Genomic DNA, 22,729 nt, shown 5'->3' with positions numbered 1-22,729 from the left:
TGAATGGACCTACCTCGCATTAAGTTGATCTTTCTCTACACCCTAGCTGTTGACTGTAACACTACATTCTGCACCCTCTCCTTCTCTATGAACAGTATGCTGTGTCTGTATAGCGCGCAAGAAACAATACTTTTCACTGTATCCCAGTACATGTGACAACAATAAATCAGATAAACCCAATCCGCCCCAGCCCTTCCCCAGACACAGAGGCCAGACACAGAGAGAGGTCTCAAAGAAAATTTTATTTTCGGCACATCTGTGGCCTAATCTAACAGACAGAACTTTCTTTTCCGGAAAGAGGGTGGGTCGGGAGAGAGGGAAGGAGGGAGGGAGAGAGGGGTGTCAGTGCGTTGGCGGATGGAGGGAGGGAGGGGAGGGGGCGAGTGCGCGGGTTAGGAACCAGCAAGCTCTCTGCCCGAGGGTCAGGGGGAGGGGGAGGGAGGGGAGGGGGAGGGAGGGGAGGGGGGGGTGGGGGTGACCAGTGTTAATCGCAGCAGCCTCTGGGATGCCAGGCCGACCTTTACTCCTTGGTGGGATGTAGACGACCAGGTCGACGACCTGTTGCTGTACGCAAACTCATTGTCATACCTGAGAGAGAGACAGACAGAGAATCAGTTAGCGTCCAACTGGGCAACAGTCCTTGCCTCATTATCCATCCCCCTCCCTCTCTCCCACCCCCCCGTCCCCCTCTCCAACCCCCCCCACCCTCCCCCGTCCCCCTCCCTCTCTCCCACCTCCCCCATCCCCCCCCTCTCGCCCACCCCCCATCCCCCCCTCTCTCCCACCCCCCCGTCCCCCTCCCTCTCTCCCACACCCCGTCCCCCTCTCTCTCCCACCCTCCGCCATCCCCCTCCCTCTCTCCCACCCTCCCCCCCCTCTCTCCCACCCTCCCCCGCCCCCCTCCCTCTCCCAGCCTCCCCCGCCCCCCTCCCTCTCCCAGCCTCCCCCGCCCCCCTCCCTCTCCCAGCCTCCCCCGCCCCCCTCCCTCTCCCACCCCCTCCCTCTCCCACCCTCCCCCGCCCCCCTCCCTCTCCACCCTCCCTCTCCCACCCTCCCCCGCCCCCCTCCCTCGTCCCCTCCCTCTCCCACCCTCCCCCTCCCTCTCCCACCCTCCCCCTCCCTCCTCCCCACCCACCCCCGTCCCCCTCCTTCTCTCCCACCACCCCCCGTCCCCCTCCCTCACACCCCCCACCCTCTCACCCCCCACCCCCTCACCCCCCGCCCTCTCACCCCCCCCTCCCTCTCACCACCCCCCCTCCCTCTCAACCCCCCCTCCCTCTCCCTCTCACCGCCCCCCGTCCCTCTCCCACCCTCCCCCCGTCCCTCTCCCACCCTCCCCCCGTCCCCTCTCCCCCTCTCTCCCTCCCACCCTCCCCGTCCCCCTCTCTCCCTCCCACCTCCCCCTCTCTCCCTCCCACCCTCCCCCGTCCCCCTCTCTCCCTCCCACCCTCCCCCGTCCCCCTCCCTCCCACACCCCCCCGTCCCCCTCCCTCCCACACCCCCCCGTCCCACACCCCCCCGTCCCCCTCCCTCCCACACCCCCCCGTCCCCCTCCCTCCCACACCCCCCGTCCCCCTCCCTCCCACCACCCCCCCGTCCCCCTCCCTCCCACCACCCCGTCCCCCTCCCTCCCTCCCACCACCCCGTCCCCCTCCCTCCCTCCCACCACCCCGTCCCCCTCCCTCCCTCCCACCACCCCGTCCCCCTCCCTCCCTCCCACCACCCCGTCCCCCTCCCTCCCTCCCACCACCCCGTCCCCCTCCCCTCCCCTCCCACCACCCCGTCCCCCTCCCTCCCTCCCACCACCCCGTCCCCCTCCCTCCCTCCCACCACCCCGTCCCCCTCCCTCCCTCCCACCACCCCGTCCCCCCCCACCCCGTCCCCCTCCCTCTCTCCCACCCTCCCCGTCCCCCTCCCTCTCTCCCACCCTCCCCGTCCCCCTCCCTCACTCCCACCCTCCCCCGTCCCCCTCCCTCTCTCCCCACCCTCCCCCTCTCCCACCCCCTCTCCCCTCTCTCCCACCCTCCCCCCCTCTCTCCCACCCTCCCCCCCCCTCTCCCCTCTCCCACCCCCCTCTCTCCCACCCCCCCCCCCCCTCTCCCACCCCCCTCTCCTCCCACCCTCCCCCCCCCCTCTCCCACCCCCCTCTCTCCCACCCTCCCCCCCCCCTCTCCCACCCCCTCTCTCCCACCCTCCCCCCTCTCCCCCCCCCCCCCCTCTCCCACCCTCCCCTCCCCCACCCTCCCCCCCCCCTCCCACCCCCCCCCCCCCCTCCCACCCCTCCCACCCCCCTCTCCCACCCTCCCCCCCCCCACTCTCTCCCACCCTCCCCCCCCCCTCTCCCCCCCCCACTCTCTCCCACCCTCCCCCCCCCCCCACTCTCTCCCACCCTCCCCCCCCCCCACTCTCTCTCCCACCCTCCCCCCCCCCCACTCTCTCCCACCCTCCCCCCCCTCCCTCCACCCTCCCCCTCCCTCCCTCCCACCCTCCCCCTCCCCCCCCCTCCCCCGTCCCGCTCCCTCTCTCCCACCCTCCCCCGTCCCCCTCCCTCTCTCCCACCCTCCCCCAATCATGGTTAAGATGCCCTGGTCTCTCACTCTCTCTCGCCCTGTCCCTGCCGTCTCCCCCCCCCCCCTCCGGGACTCTCTCACTCGGACCCCCCCCCGGTCCCGTCCCGTCCCCACCTCTCGGGAGTCACTCACCAGGACACCAGCTTGACAAAGTGATCATTGAGTGCGATTCCAGCGCCAGCATCAAAGATGGAGGAGTGCGTGTCGCCATTGAAGTCCGTGGAAACCACCTGCACAACAGAGGGGCCAACAGCCAATCAGCCAGGGTGCCGAATTCACCGTCAAACAGCCCCCCCCCCCCGCACTGACAAAGTAACCCCCGCCCCCTGGCCCCCGCCCCACGAAACCCCCCCGATCGGCACTCACCTGGTCCTCCGTGTATCCCAGAATTCCCTTCATGGGACCCGCTGCTGCTGCCTTAATGGCCGCCTTGATGTCATCATATTTGGCCTGTTTTGGGGGGGGGGGGGGGGAACAAGGGATAAATATTCAGACAAGTCAGCCTCAGTACATTTCCCCCCCCCTCCCGAAACCCCTCACACAGCGGCTACCTCACCTCCGAGACTCCCTCCCCATCTCCCCACAAGAGGGAGATCCCCCCCCTCAAGTCCCCACAAAAGGGAGGACTCATAGAAACTAGAAGCAGGAGCAGGCCATTCGGCAGGGTGGCACAGTGGTTAGCACTGCTGCTTCACAGCTCCAGGGACCCTGGGTTCCATCCCCGGCTCGGGTCACTGTCTGTGTGGAGTTTGCACATTCTCCCCATGTCTGCGTGGGTTTCCTCCGGGTGCTCCGGTTTCCTCCCACAGTCTGAAAGATGTGAAGTTTAGGGTGCATCGACCGTGCTAAAATTGCCCCTTAGCGTCGGGGGGATTAGCACACTAAATATGTGGGGTGACGGGGAATAGGGCCTGGGTGGGATTGTGGTCGGTGCAGACTCGATGGTCCGAATGGCCTCCTTCTGCCCTGTAGGATTCTATCATTCAACCCTTCCAGTCTGCTCCACCATCTGGTATGAATTCGCGGCTGATCATCAAATTCAACATACCATTCATTATGAATTCACGGCTGATCATCAAATTCAACATCCTGATCCCCCCCCTTCCCCCTACACTATCCCTCCATCCCTTTCGCTCCAAGAGCGATATCTAATATCTTCTCAAAATCTCACAACGTTTTGGCCTCAGCTACTTTCTGTGGGAGTGAATTCCACACATTCACCACCCTCTGGGTGAAGAAGTTTCTCCTCACCTCAGTCCTAAAAGGTTTCCCCCTTATCCTCAAACTATGACCCCCCTAGTTCTGGACTCCCCCCACCATCGGGAACATTCTTTCTGAATCTACCCTGTCTAATCCTGTTAGAATTTTATAAGTTTCTATGAGATCCCCTCTCACTCTTCTAAACTCCAGTGAATATAATCCTAACCGACTTAGTCTCTCCTCACATGACAGACCTGCCATCCCAGGAATCAGCCTGGGAAACCTTCGCTGTGCTCCCTCTAGAACAAGGACATCCTTCCTCAGATACGGAGACCAGAACTGTACACAATACTCCAGGTGTGGCCTCACCAACACCCTGTACAATTGCAGCAAAACATCCCTATCCCTCTACTCCAATCCTCTCGCTATGAAGGCCAACATACCGTTTGCCTTCTTTACTGCCTACTGTATCTGCACGCTTACTCTCAGCGACTGATGCACGAGGACTCCAAGGTCTCGCTGAGTATCCGCCTCTCTCAATCCACACCCATTCAGGTAATAATCTGCCTTCCTATCATTGCTACCAAGGTGGATAACCTCACATCGATCCACATTATGCTGTATCTGCCGTGCAGATACCCACACACTCAGCCTGTCCAAGGTGGATAACCTCACATTGATCTGTATCTGCCCCTCAATCAGCCTGTGCTTGCTCTCAGTGACTCCCCCCACCCTCCCGCGGCCCCTCACGGGGGAATCCCCCACTCCACGCACCCCCCACAGCAGTGGGGAGTCTCCCCCACCCCCCGCGACCCCATCCCCCAGCGACGGGGGACACTCACGGGCTTGGACAGCCGGCAGGTCAAGTCAACCACAGACACATTGGGAGTGGGGACCCGGAACGCCATCCCGGTCAGCTTCCTGCAAAAGACAAAAAAAAACACAGACGGCAGTCATCGATCTGGAACGTTCTGCGGCCCTCCGTCATTCCCCGACCCAGGAACCGTGCCCCTGGCCCTCCAGGTAACCCGGGAACTCCAGGTACCCCCGGCCCTCCAATCCGGAAACTCCACCCCCCCCCCCCCTCCACATCGCCCCACCCAGAATCCCGCCCTAGCTCCAGTCAGCGTCCCCATCCATTCCCCCCCCCCAGGGTCCGAGCTTACCCTCCCCTGCCACACACGCTCGCCCTCCATCCCCTCCTCTGCCCCCACTCACCCGTTGAGCTCGGGGATGACTTTGCCCACTGCCTTGGCAGCGCCCGTGGAGGCAGGAATGATGTTCTGGTGGGCCCCTCTGCCATCACGCCACAGCTTTCCTGATGGACCGTCCACTGTCTTCTGGGTGGCCGTGACAGCATGGACAGTGGTCTGAGACACAGAGAGAGAGAGTTACAGAAACACGCATGCACACACACACAGAAACACGCACACACACACACAGAAACACGCACACACACACAGAAACACGCACACACACACACAGAAACACGCACACACACACACAGAAACACGCACACACACACACAGAAACACGCACACACACACACAGAAACACGCACACACACACACAGAAACACGCACACACACACACAGAAACACGCACACACACACAGAAACACGCACACACACACAGAAACACGCACACACACACAGAAACACGCACACACACACAGAAACACGCACACACACACAGAAACACGCACACACACACAGAAACACGCACACACACACAGAAACACGCACACACACACAGAAACACGCACACACACACAGAAACACGCACACACACACAGAAACACGCACACACACACAGAAACACGCACACACACACAGAAACACGCACACACACACAGAAACACGCACACACACACAGAAACACGCACACACACACAGAAACACGCACACACACACAGAAACACGCACACACACACAGAAACACGCACACACACACAGAAACACGCACACACACACAGAAACACGCACACACACACAGAAACACGCACACACACACAGAAACACGCACACACACACAGAAACACGCACACACACACAGAAACACGCGCACACACACAGAAACACGCGCACACACACAGAAACACGCGCACACACACAGAAACACGCGCACACACACAGAAACACGCGCACACACACAGAAACACGCACACACACACAGAAACACGCACACACACACAGAAACACGCACACACACACAGAAACACGCACACACACACAGAAACACGCACACACACACAGAAACACGCACACACACACAGAAACACGCACACACACACAGAAACACGCACACACACACAGAAACACGCACACACACACAGAAACACGCACACACACACAGAAACACGCACACACACACAGAAACACGCACACACACACAGAAACACCACTGAGACACTCACCATTAGAGCCTCAACGATCCCAAACTTGTCGTTGATAACTTTGGCCAGAGGAGCGAGGCAGTTCGTGGTACAGGAGGCATTACTGCAGAGACCAGAGAGGATGATGAGACATAGGGGGAGAGAGAGAGAGAGGTACACACACACACACACACGCCGCTTGCTTGAGGGGTCACTCACCTGACGATGGTCATGCTCTTGTCAAACTTTTCATGGTTGACGCCAACCACAAACATGGGAGCATCGGCGGACGGTGCGGAGATGATCACCCGCTTGGCACCCCCCTTTAGATGGGCCTGTGGAGAGAGAGACAGGAGTCAGAGAGCACAGGCCGGCCGGGAAGGGGGAAGAATATCGCACTGCGCCCGGCACTGGCTGCATACTCACCGAAGCCTTCTCGATGGTGGTGAAAACACCGGTGGATTCCACTACGTAATGAGCCCCCGCCTCACCCCACTTGATGTTGGCCGGGTCGCGCCTGGGAGGGGAGGGGGGAAAAAGAAACAGAGGCACAAGAGACTGGTTGGAGCACTGATCGACTGGGGGAGGCTTCGCCAGCCCAACATGCAACACACGACACACAATATTCTGTTCCCCTCCCTTCCCCCCGGAACCCTATCCCATTCCAAACCACCCCCCCCCCCCCAAACCAGACCAACCCCAGACCTAAACCACCCCCCACAACCCCAGCCCCCGACCCGCCGCCCTCCAGCCCCAAACACCCCTACTCCAGCCATCACGAAAACCGTGTATGGTTTTGGTCTCATTTTCCCTGGGGTTTTGGTTTTCTAAGGCACTACAGATAAGGCACTGACTGACATTTGTCGTTATTTGAACAGCACACCTATAGAACAGTACAGCACAGAGCAGGCCCTTCGGCCCACGATGTTGTGCCGAGCTTTGTCTGAAACCAAGATCAAGCTATCCCACTCCCTATCATCCTGGTGTGCTCCATGTGCCTATCCAATAACCGCTTAAATGTTTCTAAAGTGTCTGACTCCACTATCACTGCAGGCAGTCCATTCCACACCCCAACCACTCTCTGCGTAAAGAACCTACCTCTGATATCCTTCCTGTATCTCCCACCATGAACCCTATAGTTATGCCCCCTTGTAATAGCTCCATCCACCCGAGGAAATAGTCTTTGAACGTTCACTCTATCGATCCCCTTCATCATTTTATAAACCTCTATTAAGTCTCCCCTCAGCCTCCTCCGCTCCAGAGAGAACAGCCCTAGCTCCCTCAACCTTTCCTCATAAGACCTACCCTCCAAACCAGGCAGCATCCTGGTAAATCTCCTCTGCACTCTTTCCAGCGCTTCCACATCCTTCTAATAGTGAGGTGACCAGAACTGCACACAATATTCCAAATGTGGTCTCACCAAGGTCCTGTACAGTTGCAGCATAACCCCACGGCTCTTAAACTCCAACCCCCTGTTAATAAAAGCGAACACACTATAGTCCTTCTTCACAGCTCTATCCACTTGAGTGGCAACCTTTAGAGATCTGTGGATATGAACCCCAAGATCTCTCTGTTCCTCCACAGTCTTCAGAACCCTGCCTTTGACCCTGTAATCCACATTTAAATTAGTCCTACCAAAATGAATCACCTCGCACTTATCAGTGTTAAAATCCATCTGCCATTTTTCGGCCCAGCTCTGCATCCTATACTAATTGACTATATTACCAAATAAAACCAGGTAATAGTTAGGAAGGAGTTATTCAGTTTGTTAATAGTAAATTCGTTCACCATTAAGTTACATAAATAAATGGGTGGCACAGCAGGTTAGCGCTGCTACCTCACAGCGCCAGGGGCCCGGGTTCGATTCCCGGCTCGGGTCACTGTCTGTGCGGAGTCTGCACGTTCTCCCCGTGTCTGCGTGGGTTTCCTCCGGGTGCTCCGGTTTCCTCCCCCAGTCCGAAAGACGTATGGGTTAGGTGGGTTGGCCGTGGTAAATTGTCCCTTGGTGTCCAAAGATGTGCAGGTTGGGTGGATTGGCCATGCTAAATTGTCCCTTAGTGTCCAAAGATGTGCGGGTTGGGTGGATTGGCCATGCTAAATTGTCCCTTAGTGTCCAAAGATGTGCAGGTTGGGTGGATTGGCCATGCTAAATTGTCCCTTGGTGTCCAAAGATGTGCGGGTTGGGTGGATTGGCCATGCTGAATTGTCCCTTAGTGTCCAAAGATGTGCGGGTTGGGTGGATTGGCCATGCTGAATTGTCCCTTAGTGTCCAAAGATGTGCGGGTTGGGTGGATTGGCCATGCTAAATTGTCCCTTGGTGTCCAAAGATGTGTGGGTTGGGTGGATTGGCCATGCTGAATTGTCCCTTAGTGTCCAAAGATGTGCGGGTTGGGTGGATTGGCCATGCTAAATTGTCCCTTGGTGTCCAAAGATGTGTGGGTTGGGTGGATTGGCCATGCTAAATTGTCCCTTGGTGTCCAAAGATGTGCGGGTTGGGTGGATTGGCCATGGTAAATTGTCCCTTCGTGTCAGGGGAATTAGCAGAGTAAGTGTGTCGGATTATGGGGGTCAGGCCTGACATGATGGGCCAAATGGCCTCCTTCTGTACTGTAGGGATTCTATAAATGATTCTTAAAACAAGAGAATAGTTTACACAAAGAACAAAGAAAATTACAGCACAGGAACAGGCCCTTCGGCCCTCCAAGCCTGCACCGACCATGCTGCCCCAACTGAACTAAAGCCCCCTATCCTTCCGGGGACCGTATCCCTCTATTCCCATCCTATTCATGTATTTGTCAAGATGCCCCTTAAAAGTCACTACCGTATCCGCTTCCACTCCCTCCCCCGGCAACGAGTTCCAGGCACCCACCACCCTCTGTGTAAAAAACTTGCCTCGTACATCTCCTTTAAACCTTGCCCCTCGCACCTTAAACCTGTGCCCCCGAGTAACTGACTCTTCCACCCTGGGGAAAAAGCTTCTGACTATCCACTCTGTCCATGCCCCTCATAATCTTGTAGACTTCTATCAGGTCGCCCCTCAACCTCCGTCGCTTCAGTGAGAACAAACCAAGTTTCTCCAACCGCTCCTCATAGCTAATGCCCTCCATACCAGGCAACATCCTGGTAAATCTTTTCTGTACCCTCTCCAAAGCCTCCACATCCTTCTGGTAGTGTGGCGACCAGAATTGAACACTATATTCCAAGTGCGGCCTAACTAAGGTTTTGTAAAGCTGCAACATGACTTGCCAATTTTTAAACTCAATGCCCCGGCCGATGAAGGCAAGCATGCCGTATGCCTTCTTGACTACCTTCTCCACCTGCGATATATGTGAATGCAGCAAGGGAATTAAACCAGTAACTGGGAAGTTGTGAGGAACAGAGGGACCTTGGCGTGTTTGTCCACAGATCTCTCTGCAGGCGGAAAGGCAGGTTAATAGGGTGGTGGGAAAGGCACACTCGCCTTTATCAATCCGGGGTATCGATTACAACAGCAGAGAGGACATGATGGAGTTGTATGGAGCTTTGGTGAGGCCACACCTGGAGTACTGAGTGCAGTTCTGGTCGCCACATTATAGGAAGGACGTGATCGCACTGGAGGGGGTGCAGAGGAGATTCACCAGGATGCTGCCTGGGATGGAGCGTTTCAGTTCTGAAGAGAGGTCGGGTAGGCTTCTCGTATATAGAGAGAGAGGAGAGAGATCTGGCAGGTGGCAGCTGATCTCCCTCTTTTGTCCCACTGCCCCCTTCTTTTATCCCCGTGATGACCTACCAATATTTCCCCACAATAGGATTGCTCCGAGCTTGTCAAAACCATTCACATAAGAAATAGGAGCAGGAGTAGGCCATCTAGCCCCTCGAGCCTGCCCCACCATTCAATAAGATCATGGCTGATCTGAAGTGGATCAGTTCCACTTACCCACCTGATCCCCATAACCCCTAATTCCCTTACCGATCAGGAATCCATCTATCCGTGATTTAAACATATTCAGCGAGGTAGCCTCCACCACCTCAGTGGGTAGAGAATTCCAGAGATTCACCACCCTCTGAGAGAAGAAGTTCCTCCTCATCTCTGTCCTAAACTGACCACCCCTTTATTTTGAGGCTGTGCCCTCTCGTTCTGGTTTCCTTTCTAAGTGGAAAGAATCTCTCCACCTCTACCCTATCCAGCCCCTTCATTATCTTATAGGTCTCTATAAGATCCCCGCTCAGCCTTCTAAATTCCAACGAGTACAAACCCAATCTGCTCAGTCTCTCCTCATAATCAACACCCCTCATCCCTGGTATCAACCTGGTGAACCTTCTCTGCACTCCCTCCAAGGCCAATATATCCGTCCGCAAATAAGGGGACCAATACTGCACACAGTATTCCAGCTGCGGCCTCACCAATGCCCTGTACAGATGCAGCAAGACATCTCTGCTTTTATATTCTATCCCCCTTGCGATATAGGCCAACATCCCATTTGCCTTCTTGATCACCTGTTGCACCTGCAGACTGGGTTTTTGCGACTCATGCACAAGGACCCCCAGGTCCCTCTGCACAGCAGCATGTTGTAATTTGTTTCCATTTAGATACTAATCCAATTTGCTATTATTTCTTCCAAAGTGAATAACCTCGCATTTGTCAACGTTATACTCCATCTGCCAGATTCTCGCCCACTCACTCAGCCTGTCCAAATCTCTCTGCAGACCTTCTACATCCTCCACACGATTCACTTTTCCACTTATCTTTGTGTCGTCTGCAAACTTTGTTACCCTACACTCCGTCCCCTCCTCCAGATCGTCTATATGAATGGTAAATAGTTGAGGCCCGAGTACCGATCCCTGCGGCACGCCACTAGTCACCATCTGCCAACCAGAAAAGCACCCATTTATTCCGACTTATTAGATTTAAATTTAATAGGTTCTTGGTATCCAAGTGCCTGATTCAAATTGATTGGCTAAATTCGAAAGCCATAAAAATCTCCAAGCACAGAAAAAGTGCCACCTTTTAACTTCCTACCTCCTAGCCTATAACTACTCTGGCTCGTATTGCCAACTTGGACAAAGGCCCGGGATCCCTTTAGTTAGCAAAATTCATATCAGAATGTATCTGGTGGAGAGAACACACATTGAACCCATCTGTTACTGTTGCAATCACTGCCCAGACACAGATTAGATATGCCCTTGGACGCAGGAACACCATATCTATATTCGGCTTGGCAGTGAGAACACCTACTTTGACCCCTGCGGTAGTGTCTAGCTGGCAACAGGGAAGTAGCTGTAGCCAAGAAGAGAGTTAGCATCCGGGTTTTATGGACAAACGGAATACCATCATGCTTGGAAGGTACAATGCTGACAGAGATTTGGACTGATGTGTGTATACGAAAATTAAATTAATTCTAAACTAATGAAGGGCGGGGAATCTGATAAAGAAAACGTTCTGTTTTTTTTTTTAAAAAACTGATAACTTTAGAACTTGCCCGAGAGGTCTGGGTATTCTGAATCGGAGACCATCGAAATATCTTCTCCCTAATCTTTAATAAAGTTTTAGCTTTTGTACCGTGACACTGGTTTCCTGAATGTAATTGCTATCTTGTCAAAAACCCCGCGAGCAGTCTCCTTACTTGAGAAAGGATATACTGGCACTGGAGGGGGTGCAGAGGAGATTCACTGGGTTGATTCCGGAGTTGAGAGGGTTGGCTTATGAGGAGAGACTGAGTAGACTGGGGCTATACTCATTGGAATTCAGAAGAATGACTGGAGATCTTATAGAAACAAATAAGATTATGGAGGGAATAGATAAGATAGAAGCAGGGAGGTTGTTTCCACTGGCAGGTGAAACTGGAACTAGGGGGCACGGCCTCAAAATAAGGGGGAGCAGATTTAGGACTGAGTTGAGGAGGAACTTCTTCACACAAAGGGTTGTGAATCTGTGGAATTCCTGCCCAGTTGAGGCTACCTCATTGAATGTTCTTCAAGGCAAGGATAGATAGATTTTTGAAGGAATTAAGGGTTATGGTGAGCGGGCGGGTAAGTGGAGCTGAGTCCACGGAAAGATCAGCCGTGATCTTATTGAATGGCGGAGCAGGCTCGAGGGGCCAGACGGCCGACTCCTGCTCCTAGTTCTTATGTCCCAAACACCCAGAGCAAACCTCCGTCCCCACACACAGCTCCAGGCCGGGCATCGACTCACTCCTGAAAGACGGCGACAGGTTTCCCATTGATGACGAGTTTTCCATTCTCAGCTTTGACCTCTCCCTTGAAGACACCGTGTGTAGAGTCATATTTAAACATGTACACCTGAGGGAGAGAGCGAGACAGAGAGGCCATGAGACAGAGCGGGAGAGAGACAGACAGAGAGACAGAGATAGAGAGACACAGGGAGAGAGAGAGAGAGAGAGAGAGAGAGCGCGAGAGACAAAGACAGAGAGAGAGAGAGAGACAGGGAGAGAGAGAGTGCGAGAGACACAGACAGAGAGAGAGAGAGAGACAGGGAGAGAGAGAGAGAGTGCGAGAGACACAGACACAGAGAGAGAGAGAGAGAGAGAGAGAGAGCGCGAGAGACACAGACAGAGAGAGAGAGAGAGAGACAGAGAGAGAGAGTGCGAGAGACACAGACACAGAGAGAGAGAGAGACAGGGAGAGAGAGAGAGAGTGCGAGAGACACAGACACAGAGAGAGAGAGAGAGAGCGCGAGAGACACAGACAGAGAGAGAGAGAGAGACAGAGAGAGAGAGTGCGAGAGACACAGACAGAGAGAGAGAGAGACAGAGAGAGAGAGAGAGAGAGTGCGAGAGACACAGACACAGAGAGAGAGAGAGAGAGAGACAGGGAGAGAGAGAGAGTGCGAGAGACACAGACACAGAGAGAGAGAGAGATTGAGAGACTCACCATGTAGTTGACATCGATGAAGGGGTCGTTAATTGCGACAATTTCAACCTTGCCATTGGCGATGGCTGCCCTGGTCACCAGACGGCCAATACGCCCGAATCTGTGAGCGAGAGAGAGAGCATCGATAAACACTCAAACATTCACTGTACAGACCTGTACCAACCCCAAACTAATCCCACTGCCCCGCTCTCCCCAAACTAATCCCACTGCCCCGCTCTCTCCCCATAGCCCTGTATCAATCCCAAACTGATCCCACTGCCCCGCTCTCTCCCCATAGCCCTGTATCAATCCCAAACTGATCCCACTGCCCCGCTCTCTCCCCATAGCCCTGTATCAATCCCCAAACAAATCCCATTGCCCCGCTCTCTCCCCATAACCCTGTATCAATCCCCAAACTAATCCCACTGCCCCGCTCTCTCCCCATAGCCCTGTATCAATCCCCAAACTAATCCCACTGCCCCACTCTCTCCCCACAGCCCAGTATCAATCCCAAACTAATCCCACTGCCCCACTCTCTCCCCATAGCCCTGTATCAATCCCCAAACTAATCCCACTGCCCCGCTCTCCCCATACCCCTGTATCAATCCCCAAACTAATCCCACTGTCCCGCTCTCTCCCCATAGCCCTGTATCAATCCCCAAACTAATCCCACTGCCCCGCTCTCTCCCCATACCCCTGTATCAATCCCCAAACTAATCCCACTGCCCCACTCTCTCCCCATAGCCCTGTATCAATCCCCAAACTAATCCCACTGCCCCGCTCTCCCCAAACTAATCCCACTGCCCCGCTCTCTCCCCATAGCCCTGTATCAATCCCAAACTGATCCCACTGCCCCGCTCTCTCCCCATAGCCCTGTATCAATCCCAAACTGATCCCACTGCCCCGCTCTCTCCCCATAGCCCTGTATCAATCCCCAAACAAATCCCATTGCCCCGCTCTCTCCCCATAACCCTGTATCAATCCCCAAACTAATCCCACTGCCCCGCTCTCTCCCCATAGCCCTGTATCAATCCCCAAACTAATCCCACTGCCCCACTCTCTCCCCATAGCCCAGTATTAATCCCAAACTAATCCCACTGCCCCGCTCTCTCCCCATAGCCCTGTATCAATCCCCAAACAAATCCCACTGCCCCGCTCTCTCCCCATAGCCCTGTATCAATCCCCAAACTAATCCCACTGCCTCACTCTCTCCCCATAGCCCAGTATCAATCCCAAATTAATCCCACTGCCCCGCTCTCTCCCCATAGCCCTGTATCAATCCCAAACTAATCCCACTGCCCCGCTCTCTCCCCATAGTCCTGTATCAATCCCCAAACTAATCCCACTGCCCCCGCTCTCTCCCTATAGCCCTGTATCAATCCCCAAACTAATCCCACTGCCTCACTCTCTCCCCATAGCCCAGTATCAATCCCAAATTAATCCCACTGCCCCGCTCTCTCCCCATAGCCCTGTATCAATCCCAAACTAATCCCACTGCCCCACTCTCTCCCCATAGTCCTGTATCAATCCCCAAACTAATCCCACTGCCCCGCTCTCTTCCCATAGCCCTGTATCAATCCCCAAACTAATCCCACTGCCCCGCTCTCTCCCCATAGCCCTGTATCAATCCCCAAACTAATCCCACTGCCCCGCTCTCTCCCCATAGCCCTGTATCAATCCCCAAACTAATCCCACTGCCCCGCTCTCTCCCCATAGCCCTGTATCAATCCCCAAACTAATCCCACTGCCCCGCTCTCTCCCCATAGCCCTGTATCAATCCGCAAACTAATCCCACTGCCCCGCTCTCTCCCCATAGCCCTGTATCAATCCCCAAACTAATCCCACTGCCCCGCTCTCTCCCCATAGCCCTGTATCAATCCCCAAACTAATCCCACTGCCCCGCTCTCTCCCCATAGCCCTGTATCAATCCCCAAACTAATCCCACTGCCCCGCTCTCTCTCTCCCCTGTATCCATGTTATCTGGGGTCTCCCTCTTTCGGCACTGCATTCAAAGTCCAACAGATAAATCTTATTGTTTGAGTTAACAATTAACTTTGACAGATAGAGGTTCCCCGACACCCCCCCCAACCCTGTACCAGACTCTCGCAAGATTCTCTCCAAGTAAAAGCTTTGAGTTTTAACCAATGAGGAAAAAAACACACACACTAATCAGCGAGAGGACGACCGAACAGGGAGAAGGGACAGAGAAGGCCATTCTGCCCATTCAACCCTTTCTGGCCCTTCACTACACCTGTTCCCACCCTTCCCACACTTCATGGTCAGAAGAAGGGATGGATTCCCCTCAGAAAAATCATTTTGAAGCGCCATTAAAAGACTGCGGACAAATCTGATGGCCCGCAAAAAACAAAAAAAGAGAAATTTGCGTTAAAGCAGATTCTTACCAACCGGTTCAAACACCCACTCTAAAGATGTGTGGGTTGGGTGGATTGGCCATGCTAAATTGTCCCTTAGTGTCCAAAGATGTGCGGGTTGGGTGGATTGGCCATGCTAAATTGTCCCTTAGTGTCCAAAGATGTGCGGGTTGGGTGGATTGGCCATGCTAAATTGTCCCTTAGTGTCCAAAGATGTGCGGGTTGGGTGGATTGGCCATGCTAAATTGTCCCTTAGTGTCCAAAGATGTGCGGGTTGGGTGGATTGGCCATGCTAAATTGTCCCTTAGTGTCCAAAGACGCGCAGGTTGGGTGGATTGGCCATGCTAAATTCACTGGGTTTCGCGGATGGGGAAGGCCTGGTTAAGTGAGTCAGTGCAGTCTCGATGGGCCGAACAGCCTCCTTCTGCACAGGAAGGAATCTACGGAGGATCAGAACAAGTTTGTCGGGGCTGGAGGGGGTTACAGAGATAGGGAGGGGGTACAGGGGGCTGGAGGAGGTTACAGAGATAGGGAGGAGGTGTAGGGGGCTGGAGGGGGTTACAGAGATAGAGAGGGGGTACAGGGGGCTGGAGGAGGTTACAGAGATAGGGAGGGGGTGTAGGGGGCTGGAGGGGGTTACAGAGATAGGGAGGGGGTACAGGGGGCTGGAGGAGGTTACAGAGATAGGGAGGAGGTGTAGGGGGCTGGAGGAGGTTACAGAGATAGGGAGGGGGTGTAGGGGCTGGAGGAGGTTACAGAGATAGGGATGGGGTGTAGGGGCTGGAGGTGGTTACAGAGATAGGGAGGGGGTGTAGGGGCTGGAGGAGGTTAGAGATAGCGAGGGGGTGTAGGGGCTGGAGGAGGTTAGAGATAGGGAAGGGGTGTAGGGGCTGGAGGAGGTTACAGAGATAGGGAGGGGTGTAGGGGCTGGAGGGGGTTACAGAGATAGGGAGGGGTGTAGGGGGCTGGAGGAGGTTACAGAGATAGGGAGGGGTGTAGGGGCTGGAGGAGGTTACAGAGATAGGGAGGGGGTGTAGGGGCTGGAGGAGGTTACAGAGATAGGGAGGGGGTGTAGTGGCTGGAGGAGGTTACAGAGATAGGGAGGGGGTGTAGGGTGCTGGAGGGGGTTACAGAGATAGGGAGGGGGTGTAGGGGCTGGAGGGGGTTACAGAGATAGGGATGGGGTGTAGGGGCTGGAGGAGGTTACAGAGATAGGGAGGGGGTGTAGGAGGTTAGAGATAGGGAGGGGGTGTAGGGGCTGGAGGAGGTTAGAGATAGGGAAGGGGTGTAGGGGCTGGAAGAGGTTACAGAGATAGGGAGGGGTGTAGGGGCTGGAGGAGGTTACAGAGATAGGGAGGGGTGCAGGGGCTGGAGGAGGTTACAGAGATAGGGAGGGGGTGTAGGGTGCTGGAGGAGGTTACAGAGATAGGGAGGGGCGTAGGGGCTGGAGGAGGTTAGAGATAGGGAAGGGGGGTTACAGAGATAGGGAGGGTGTGTAGGGGGCTGGAGGAGGTTAGAGATAGGGAAGGGTGTAGGGGGTGGAGGAGGTTACAGAGATAGGGAGGGGGTGTAGGGGCTGGAGGAGGTTACAGAGATAGGGAGGGGTTGGAGATTCAGCAGTCGGATCGGAATGCTAATCTCTTGCTGAGGTCGGCGCTGTAACACTCGCTGACCTTTCTCACGGTGGAACCCTAGCCCAGGGTCGGGCTATCATTTACAGGTTCCCCGCCTGTCTGCACTCGATCCCAGGAGACTGCCACCACCTCCCCACGCCCTCCGCCGACAGTCCCGGCTAAAATTAGTCACCCAGACAGCGAGTGACAGACACCCCCCCCAACCTCAGGACGCTGAGAATATCCCCGGCTGTCCCACACTGACAGATACCAGAGAAGGTCAGGTTCCAGCACCTGGCCCATCTCCCCAAACCTTCCCCACGCCACAGAGATTGACACAGACTCTGATACCGAGGCTGTGTGAGAGAGGGAGGGAGGGGAGTGGGAGAGGGAGTGAGTGTGTGAGAGAGAGAGAGAGAGAGAGAGAGAGTGTGAGAGAGAGAGAGAGAGAGAGGGAGGGAGAGAGGGGAGTGGGAGTGTGAGAGAGTGTGTGAGAGAGAGGAGGGAGAGAGGGGAGTGGGAGTGTGAGTGAGTGAGTGAGTGTGTGTGAGAGAGAGAGAGAGAGAGTGTGAGAGAGAGAGGGAGGGAGAGAGGGGAGTGTGTGAGAGAGAGAGAGTGTGAGAGAGAGAGAGAGGGGAGAGAGAGAGAGGGGAGAGAGAGAGGGAGAGTGTGTGTGTGTGCGAGAGAGAGAGGGGGAGAGAGAGAGAGACAGGGGAGTCTGAGAGAGAGAGAGGGAGGGAGAGAGGGGAGTGGGAGTGAGTGTGAGAGAGTGTGTGTGAGAGAGAGAGGGAGGGAGAGAGGGGAGTGGGAGTGTGAGATGGAGAGAGAGAGAGAGTGTGTGAGTGAGAGGGAGGGAGAGTGAGAGAGAGAGGGGGAGTGTGTGTGAGTGAGAGAGGGAGACTGTGAGAGTGAGGGAGAGAGAGAGAGAGAGGGGGAGAGTGTGTGTGAGTGAGAGAGAGAGAGAGAGAGGGGAGAGTGTGTGAGAGAGGGGGAGGGAGAGTGTGAGAGAGAGAGGGGGAGAGTGTGTGTGAGAGAGAGAGAGAGAGAGAGAGAGTGGGAGAGTGTGTGAGAGATAGACAGAGGGAGGGGGAGAGTCTGTGTGTGTGCGCGGCGCGCGGAGAGAGAGAGAGAGAAAGAGGGGGGGGGGGGTTCGTGGGCATGTGAGAGATTGACTGGAAACGGATTGTGATCTCAGACACTCCCTCCAGCATCTAGAGACGGTCTCGAACCTGTAGTTTGGGGATGGGAGAGGGGAGGGCGGGATGGGAGAGGGGGAGCGCGGGATGGGAGAGGGGGAGCGCGGGATTAGACGGGGGTTATCCCAACTGCAGAGACTGCGGGGGGACAGAAGAGACGACATCTGGAACCTTATTCAGCACCAACCACAAGAACAGATGCTGGGGGGGGGGGAGACAGGAGATTCTCTTAACCCTCGAGATAAACCACCAGGGGATCGGTACCTTTGGGAGCAGAAATGGGGCTGATTCACCCCCTCCCTAACCCCAGGGGTCACTGGACAGGGACCGGGAGCAGGAATGGGGCTGATTCACCCCCTCCCTAACCCCAGGGATCACCGGACAGGGATCGGGAGCAGGAATGGGGCTGATTCGTTGCAACTCTACAAGACCTTGGTACGGCCACATTTGGGAATACTGTGTACAATCCTGGTTGCCCTGAAGGATATCTTTAAACTGGGAAAGGGAGCAAAAACAGACTTACAAGGGACGTTACTGGGACTGGAAGGTTTGAATTATAAAAAGGAGAGGCTGGGACTTTTTTCCCCTGGGGCCTGGGAGGATGACGAGGTGACCTTGTAGAAGGACTCATGAAGGGCACAGATTAGGTGAACTGTCTGCTCCCAGGGTAGGGTGTCCAAAACTAGAGGGCTTAGGTTTAAGATGAGGGGGGAAAGGGAACTCAAGGGGTTAACTTTTTCCACACAGAGCGTGGTGCCTGTATGGAATGAGCTGCCAGAGGGAGTGGTGGAGACCGGTACAGTTACAACATTTAATAGACATCCGGGCAGGTACATAGATGGGAAAGGTTTAGAGGGATGATGACACGGCGGCCTCACAGCGCCAGGGACCCGGGTTCGATTCCCCGCCTCGGGTCACTGTCTGTGCGGAGTCTGCACGTTCTCCCCGTGTCTGCGCGGGTTTTCCTCCGGGAGCTCCGGCTTCCTCCCACAGTCTGGTTAGGGTGGATTGGCCGTGCTAAATTCTCTCTCTGTGTTACCCGAACAGGAGTGTGGCAACTAGGGGATTCTCACAGTAACTTCATCGCAGTGTTAATGTGAGCCGACTTGTGACACTAATAAATAAACTTTATGAAAGAAATGCTTTGTCTGTACAATACTTTTCACCGTATCCCAAGACTGGGACTTTTTGTCTCTGGAGCGTAGGAGGCTGAGGGGTGATCTTATAGAGGTCTATAAAATAATGAGGGGCACAGATCAGCGAGATAGTCAATATCTTTCCCCAAAGGTAGGGGAGTCTAAAACGAGAGGGCATAGGTTTAAGGTGAGAGATACAAAAGTGTCCAGAGGGGCAATTTTTTCCACGCAGAGGGTGGTGAGTGTCTGGAACGAGCTGCCAGAGGTAGTAGTAGAGGTGGGGACAATTTTGTCTTTTAAAAAACATTTAGTTACATGGGTACGATGGGTATAGAGGGATACGGGCCAAATGCGGGCAATTGGGACTAGCTTAGTGGTTAATAAAAAGGGGCAGCATGGACAAGTTGGGCCGAAGGGCCTGTTTCCATGCTGTAAACCTCTATGAGGCAATAATAACTCGAATATCAAGCTGATCTCTCTCTACACCCTAGCTGTGACTGTAACACTGCACTCTGCACCCTCTCCTTTCCTTCTCTATGAACGGTATGCTTTGTCTGTACAGTGCGCAAGAAACAATTTAAAGTTAAAAGTCTATTTATTCGTCATAAGTGGGCTTACATTAACGCCGCAATGAAGTTACTGTGAGAATCCCCCTAGTTGCCACACTCCTGTTCGGGTTACACCGAGGGAGAATTTAGCACGGCCAAAGCGGGGCAGGCTCGAGGGGCGAGATGGCCTACTCCTGCTCCTATTTCTTATGTTCAATGCACCCTAACCCGCACAGTCTTTCAGACTGTGGGAGGAAACCCACGCAGACACGGGGAGAACGTGCAGACTCCGCACAGACAGTGACCCGAGGCCGGGAATCGAACCCGGGTCCCTGGCGCTGTGAGGTAGCAGCGCTAACCACTGTGCCACGCCCAACTGTATGCCAATACATCAAATATTAAGTTGATCTTTCTCTACACCCCTAGCTGTGACTGTAACACTACACTCTGCACCCTCTCCTTTCCTTCTCTATGAACGGTATGCTTTGTCTGTCTAGCGCGCAGGAAACAATACTTTTCACTGTATCCCAGTACATGTGACAATATTAAATCACATCCAGTTGACTGGAGAAGTGAATGAAGATCTACAATGAATGAATGAGGCTTTGTTCCGCATCAGAAACGGTTTGAAGGACTAGTCGCCTGCAGTTGCTGGGACTGACAGCTGGCAAAGCGGGAGTCTATTCATAGTGAGGCCCTCAGGCAGGAGGAGATCTGTGTGCAGCTCCTCCCCCAGCTGTCCAGCCCCCATTCCCGAGGCAGGTGCTCCAAACAAAAAAAAGGGGGTGGAGAAGAGGTGGGCGCTGGTCTGAGGCACAGCGGGGATGGGGGAAGGGGAACATAGCTGTGCTCGGATTAGGAGCAGCCACCTCCTCTCCCCCCCCCCCCCCCCTCTCCCTCCCACCGACCTCAGAGACCTGGAGACAGCACGTCGAGGGGGAGGGGGGAGGGATACTGGGCAAAGTACGTGGTCCATGTCAGCTCCACACACATACTACAGGATGTGAGTCACAGAGAGAGAGAGAGACTGGCGGAGAGAGAGAGGGGAGAGAGAGAGAGAGGGAGAAGAGACTGGCTGAGCGAGGGGGATGGGGAGACTGGCAGAGAGAGAGAATCATAGAAACCCTACAGCACAGAAAGAGGCCATTCGGCCCATCGAGTCTGCACCAACCGCAATCCCACCCAGGCCCTACTCCCATATCCCTACATACTTTACCCGCTAATCCCTCTAACCTGCACATCTCAGGACACTAAGGGGCAATTTTTAGCACGGCCAATCAACCTAACCCGCACATCTTTGGACTGTGGGAGGAAACCGGAGCACCCGGAGGAAACCCATGCAGACACGGGGAGAATGTGCAAACTCCACACAGACAGTGACCCGAGGCTGGGAATCAAACCCAGGTCCCTGGAGCTGTGAAGCAGCAGTGCTAACCACTGTGCTACCCTAGAGGGGGAGACTGGCAGAGAGAGAGAGAGAGAGAGACTGGCAGAGAGAGAGAGAGGGGGAGACTGGCAGAGAGAGAGAGACTGGCAGAGAGAGGGAGAGAGAGAGACTGGCAGAGATAAAATGGTTCATTAACCCCCCCCCCACCATCCCTCCCCTCCCCCAGTGTCCAGCCACCTCAGTCTCAACACACACACACACAGCAAGACGGGCAGGTCCTGAGCCCAACACGTGGTGCTCAGTCAGGGCAAGCCTTGCTTCACAAAGAAAAACCTGTAAAGAAGACTGAGATACACACACACACACACACACAAATCTGGCACTCTTGCTGAAATGTGTCTCCACCCAGTCGCTGAGATAGAGACGGGGTTTGTCGCTGAGATATCCTCTGGGTTCAGGGCTGGGAGAAAGGTTCTCTAGCTAAGCTGCGGGAGGAATGGAGCTGAGGGGGATGGGGGGGGGGAGGAGGAGAGAGAGAGATGGAGACAAGAGTCTGAAGTTAAATCCGGTTCTCGACACGCGGCCGGTTCAGTTTCTCTGCAATCACTTATCTTCTCAACTCAACAAGTGTGTCCCTCTCTCTCCAACGAAGCACACAGCTTAACCCCCCCCCCGCCCCCCCGGGGCAGAAAGACATTTCAAACCAACCCCCAGATATAGTGTGAAATATGAGAGAGAGCAACTTTGTCAGCACTCTGAACAGAACAGAAACTGAACTACAGCCACTTGCCGACCTAAAAGAAAGGTTACAGAGAGTTGAGATTTTAGTTTGGGGAAAGTTTAGAATGGTCCGGGGGTTAGTCTAGGGGAGTTTAAAACGGTTGTAAACTAGTTCATGACAGGTTTAGAATAGCCCAGGATTAGTTTGAGAAAGTTTGGAGGGAGTTAGGATTAGTTTAGAGAGAGTTGCAGCAGTTTAGGATAGTTTAGTTTGGGGAGGGAGTTGGAATTAGTTTGAGAGAGTTGGGATTAGTTTTTTTTTGGAGGGGTGGGGGAAGAGTTAGAATTAGTTTGGAGGGAGTTGGGATAGTTTGGGACAGTTTAGGGGGAAGTTGTGAAAAGTTAGTCTGGAGCCCGCGCCTCTCTGCTCACCCGTTGACGCCGATTTTGACCATGTTGTAGCAGGTTGTAGGGTTTCAGCCTCCTTGAGTCCTGGTGCAGAGACAGAGGAAGTGAGAGTGAGGAAGGAGTTCAGCGGCCTTTATACCGTCAGCCCCACATCACACAGCAACTCCGGGACATCACAGCGAGAGGCGGTTCACACAGCCGCACCCCCCTCAATACTACCTCCCTCAACCCAACCCCCCTCAATACTACCTCCCTCAACCCAACCCCCTCAATACTACCTCCCTCAACCCAACCCCCCTCAACTCAACCCCCCTCAATAACACCCCCCCCTCAATACTCCCTCCCTCAACTCAACC

General features: G+C 54.8%; 1 protein-coding gene across 1 annotated transcript; it reads right to left on the bottom strand.

Annotated features, from left to right (window-relative positions):
- Positions 1–223: 223 nt before the first annotated feature.
- On the bottom strand, positions 224–22,729 carry LOC144488588 (glyceraldehyde-3-phosphate dehydrogenase-like). Its single transcript, XM_078206644.1, has 11 exons — positions 22,398–22,729; positions 13,015–13,114; positions 12,317–12,423; positions 6,571–6,661; positions 6,364–6,479; positions 6,187–6,268; positions 4,989–5,140; positions 4,613–4,691; positions 2,937–3,020; positions 2,703–2,800; positions 224–588 (listed from the first exon to the last, which is right to left on the bottom strand). The coding sequence occupies exons 1-11, from the start codon at positions 22,418–22,420 to the stop codon at positions 423–425; spliced, it is 1,098 nt and encodes a 365-aa protein (XP_078062770.1). The 5' UTR covers positions 22,421–22,729; the 3' UTR covers positions 224–422.

This window comes from Mustelus asterias, unplaced genomic scaffold, assembly GCF_964213995.1.
Source record: "Mustelus asterias unplaced genomic scaffold, sMusAst1.hap1.1 HAP1_SCAFFOLD_1683, whole genome shotgun sequence".
In the NCBI taxonomy this organism is placed as follows: Eukaryota; Metazoa; Chordata; class Chondrichthyes; order Carcharhiniformes; family Triakidae; genus Mustelus; species Mustelus asterias.
Note: the sequence above shows the minus strand (reverse complement) of the source record. Positions and strands in the feature narration are given on the sequence as shown.

Coding starts and splice junctions, on each gene's coding strand:
- LOC144488588 (XM_078206644.1), bottom strand. CDS start 22,420: ATGGTCAAAATCGGCGTCAACGG. Junction 12,424..13,014: donor TCATCGATGTCAACTACATG/GTGAGTCTCTCA, acceptor TCTCTCCCTCAG/GTGTACATGTTTAAATATGA. Junction 3,021..4,612: donor CCTGCCGGCTGTCCAAGCCC/GTGAGTGTCCCC, acceptor CCCCCAAAACAG/GCCAAATATGATGACATCAA.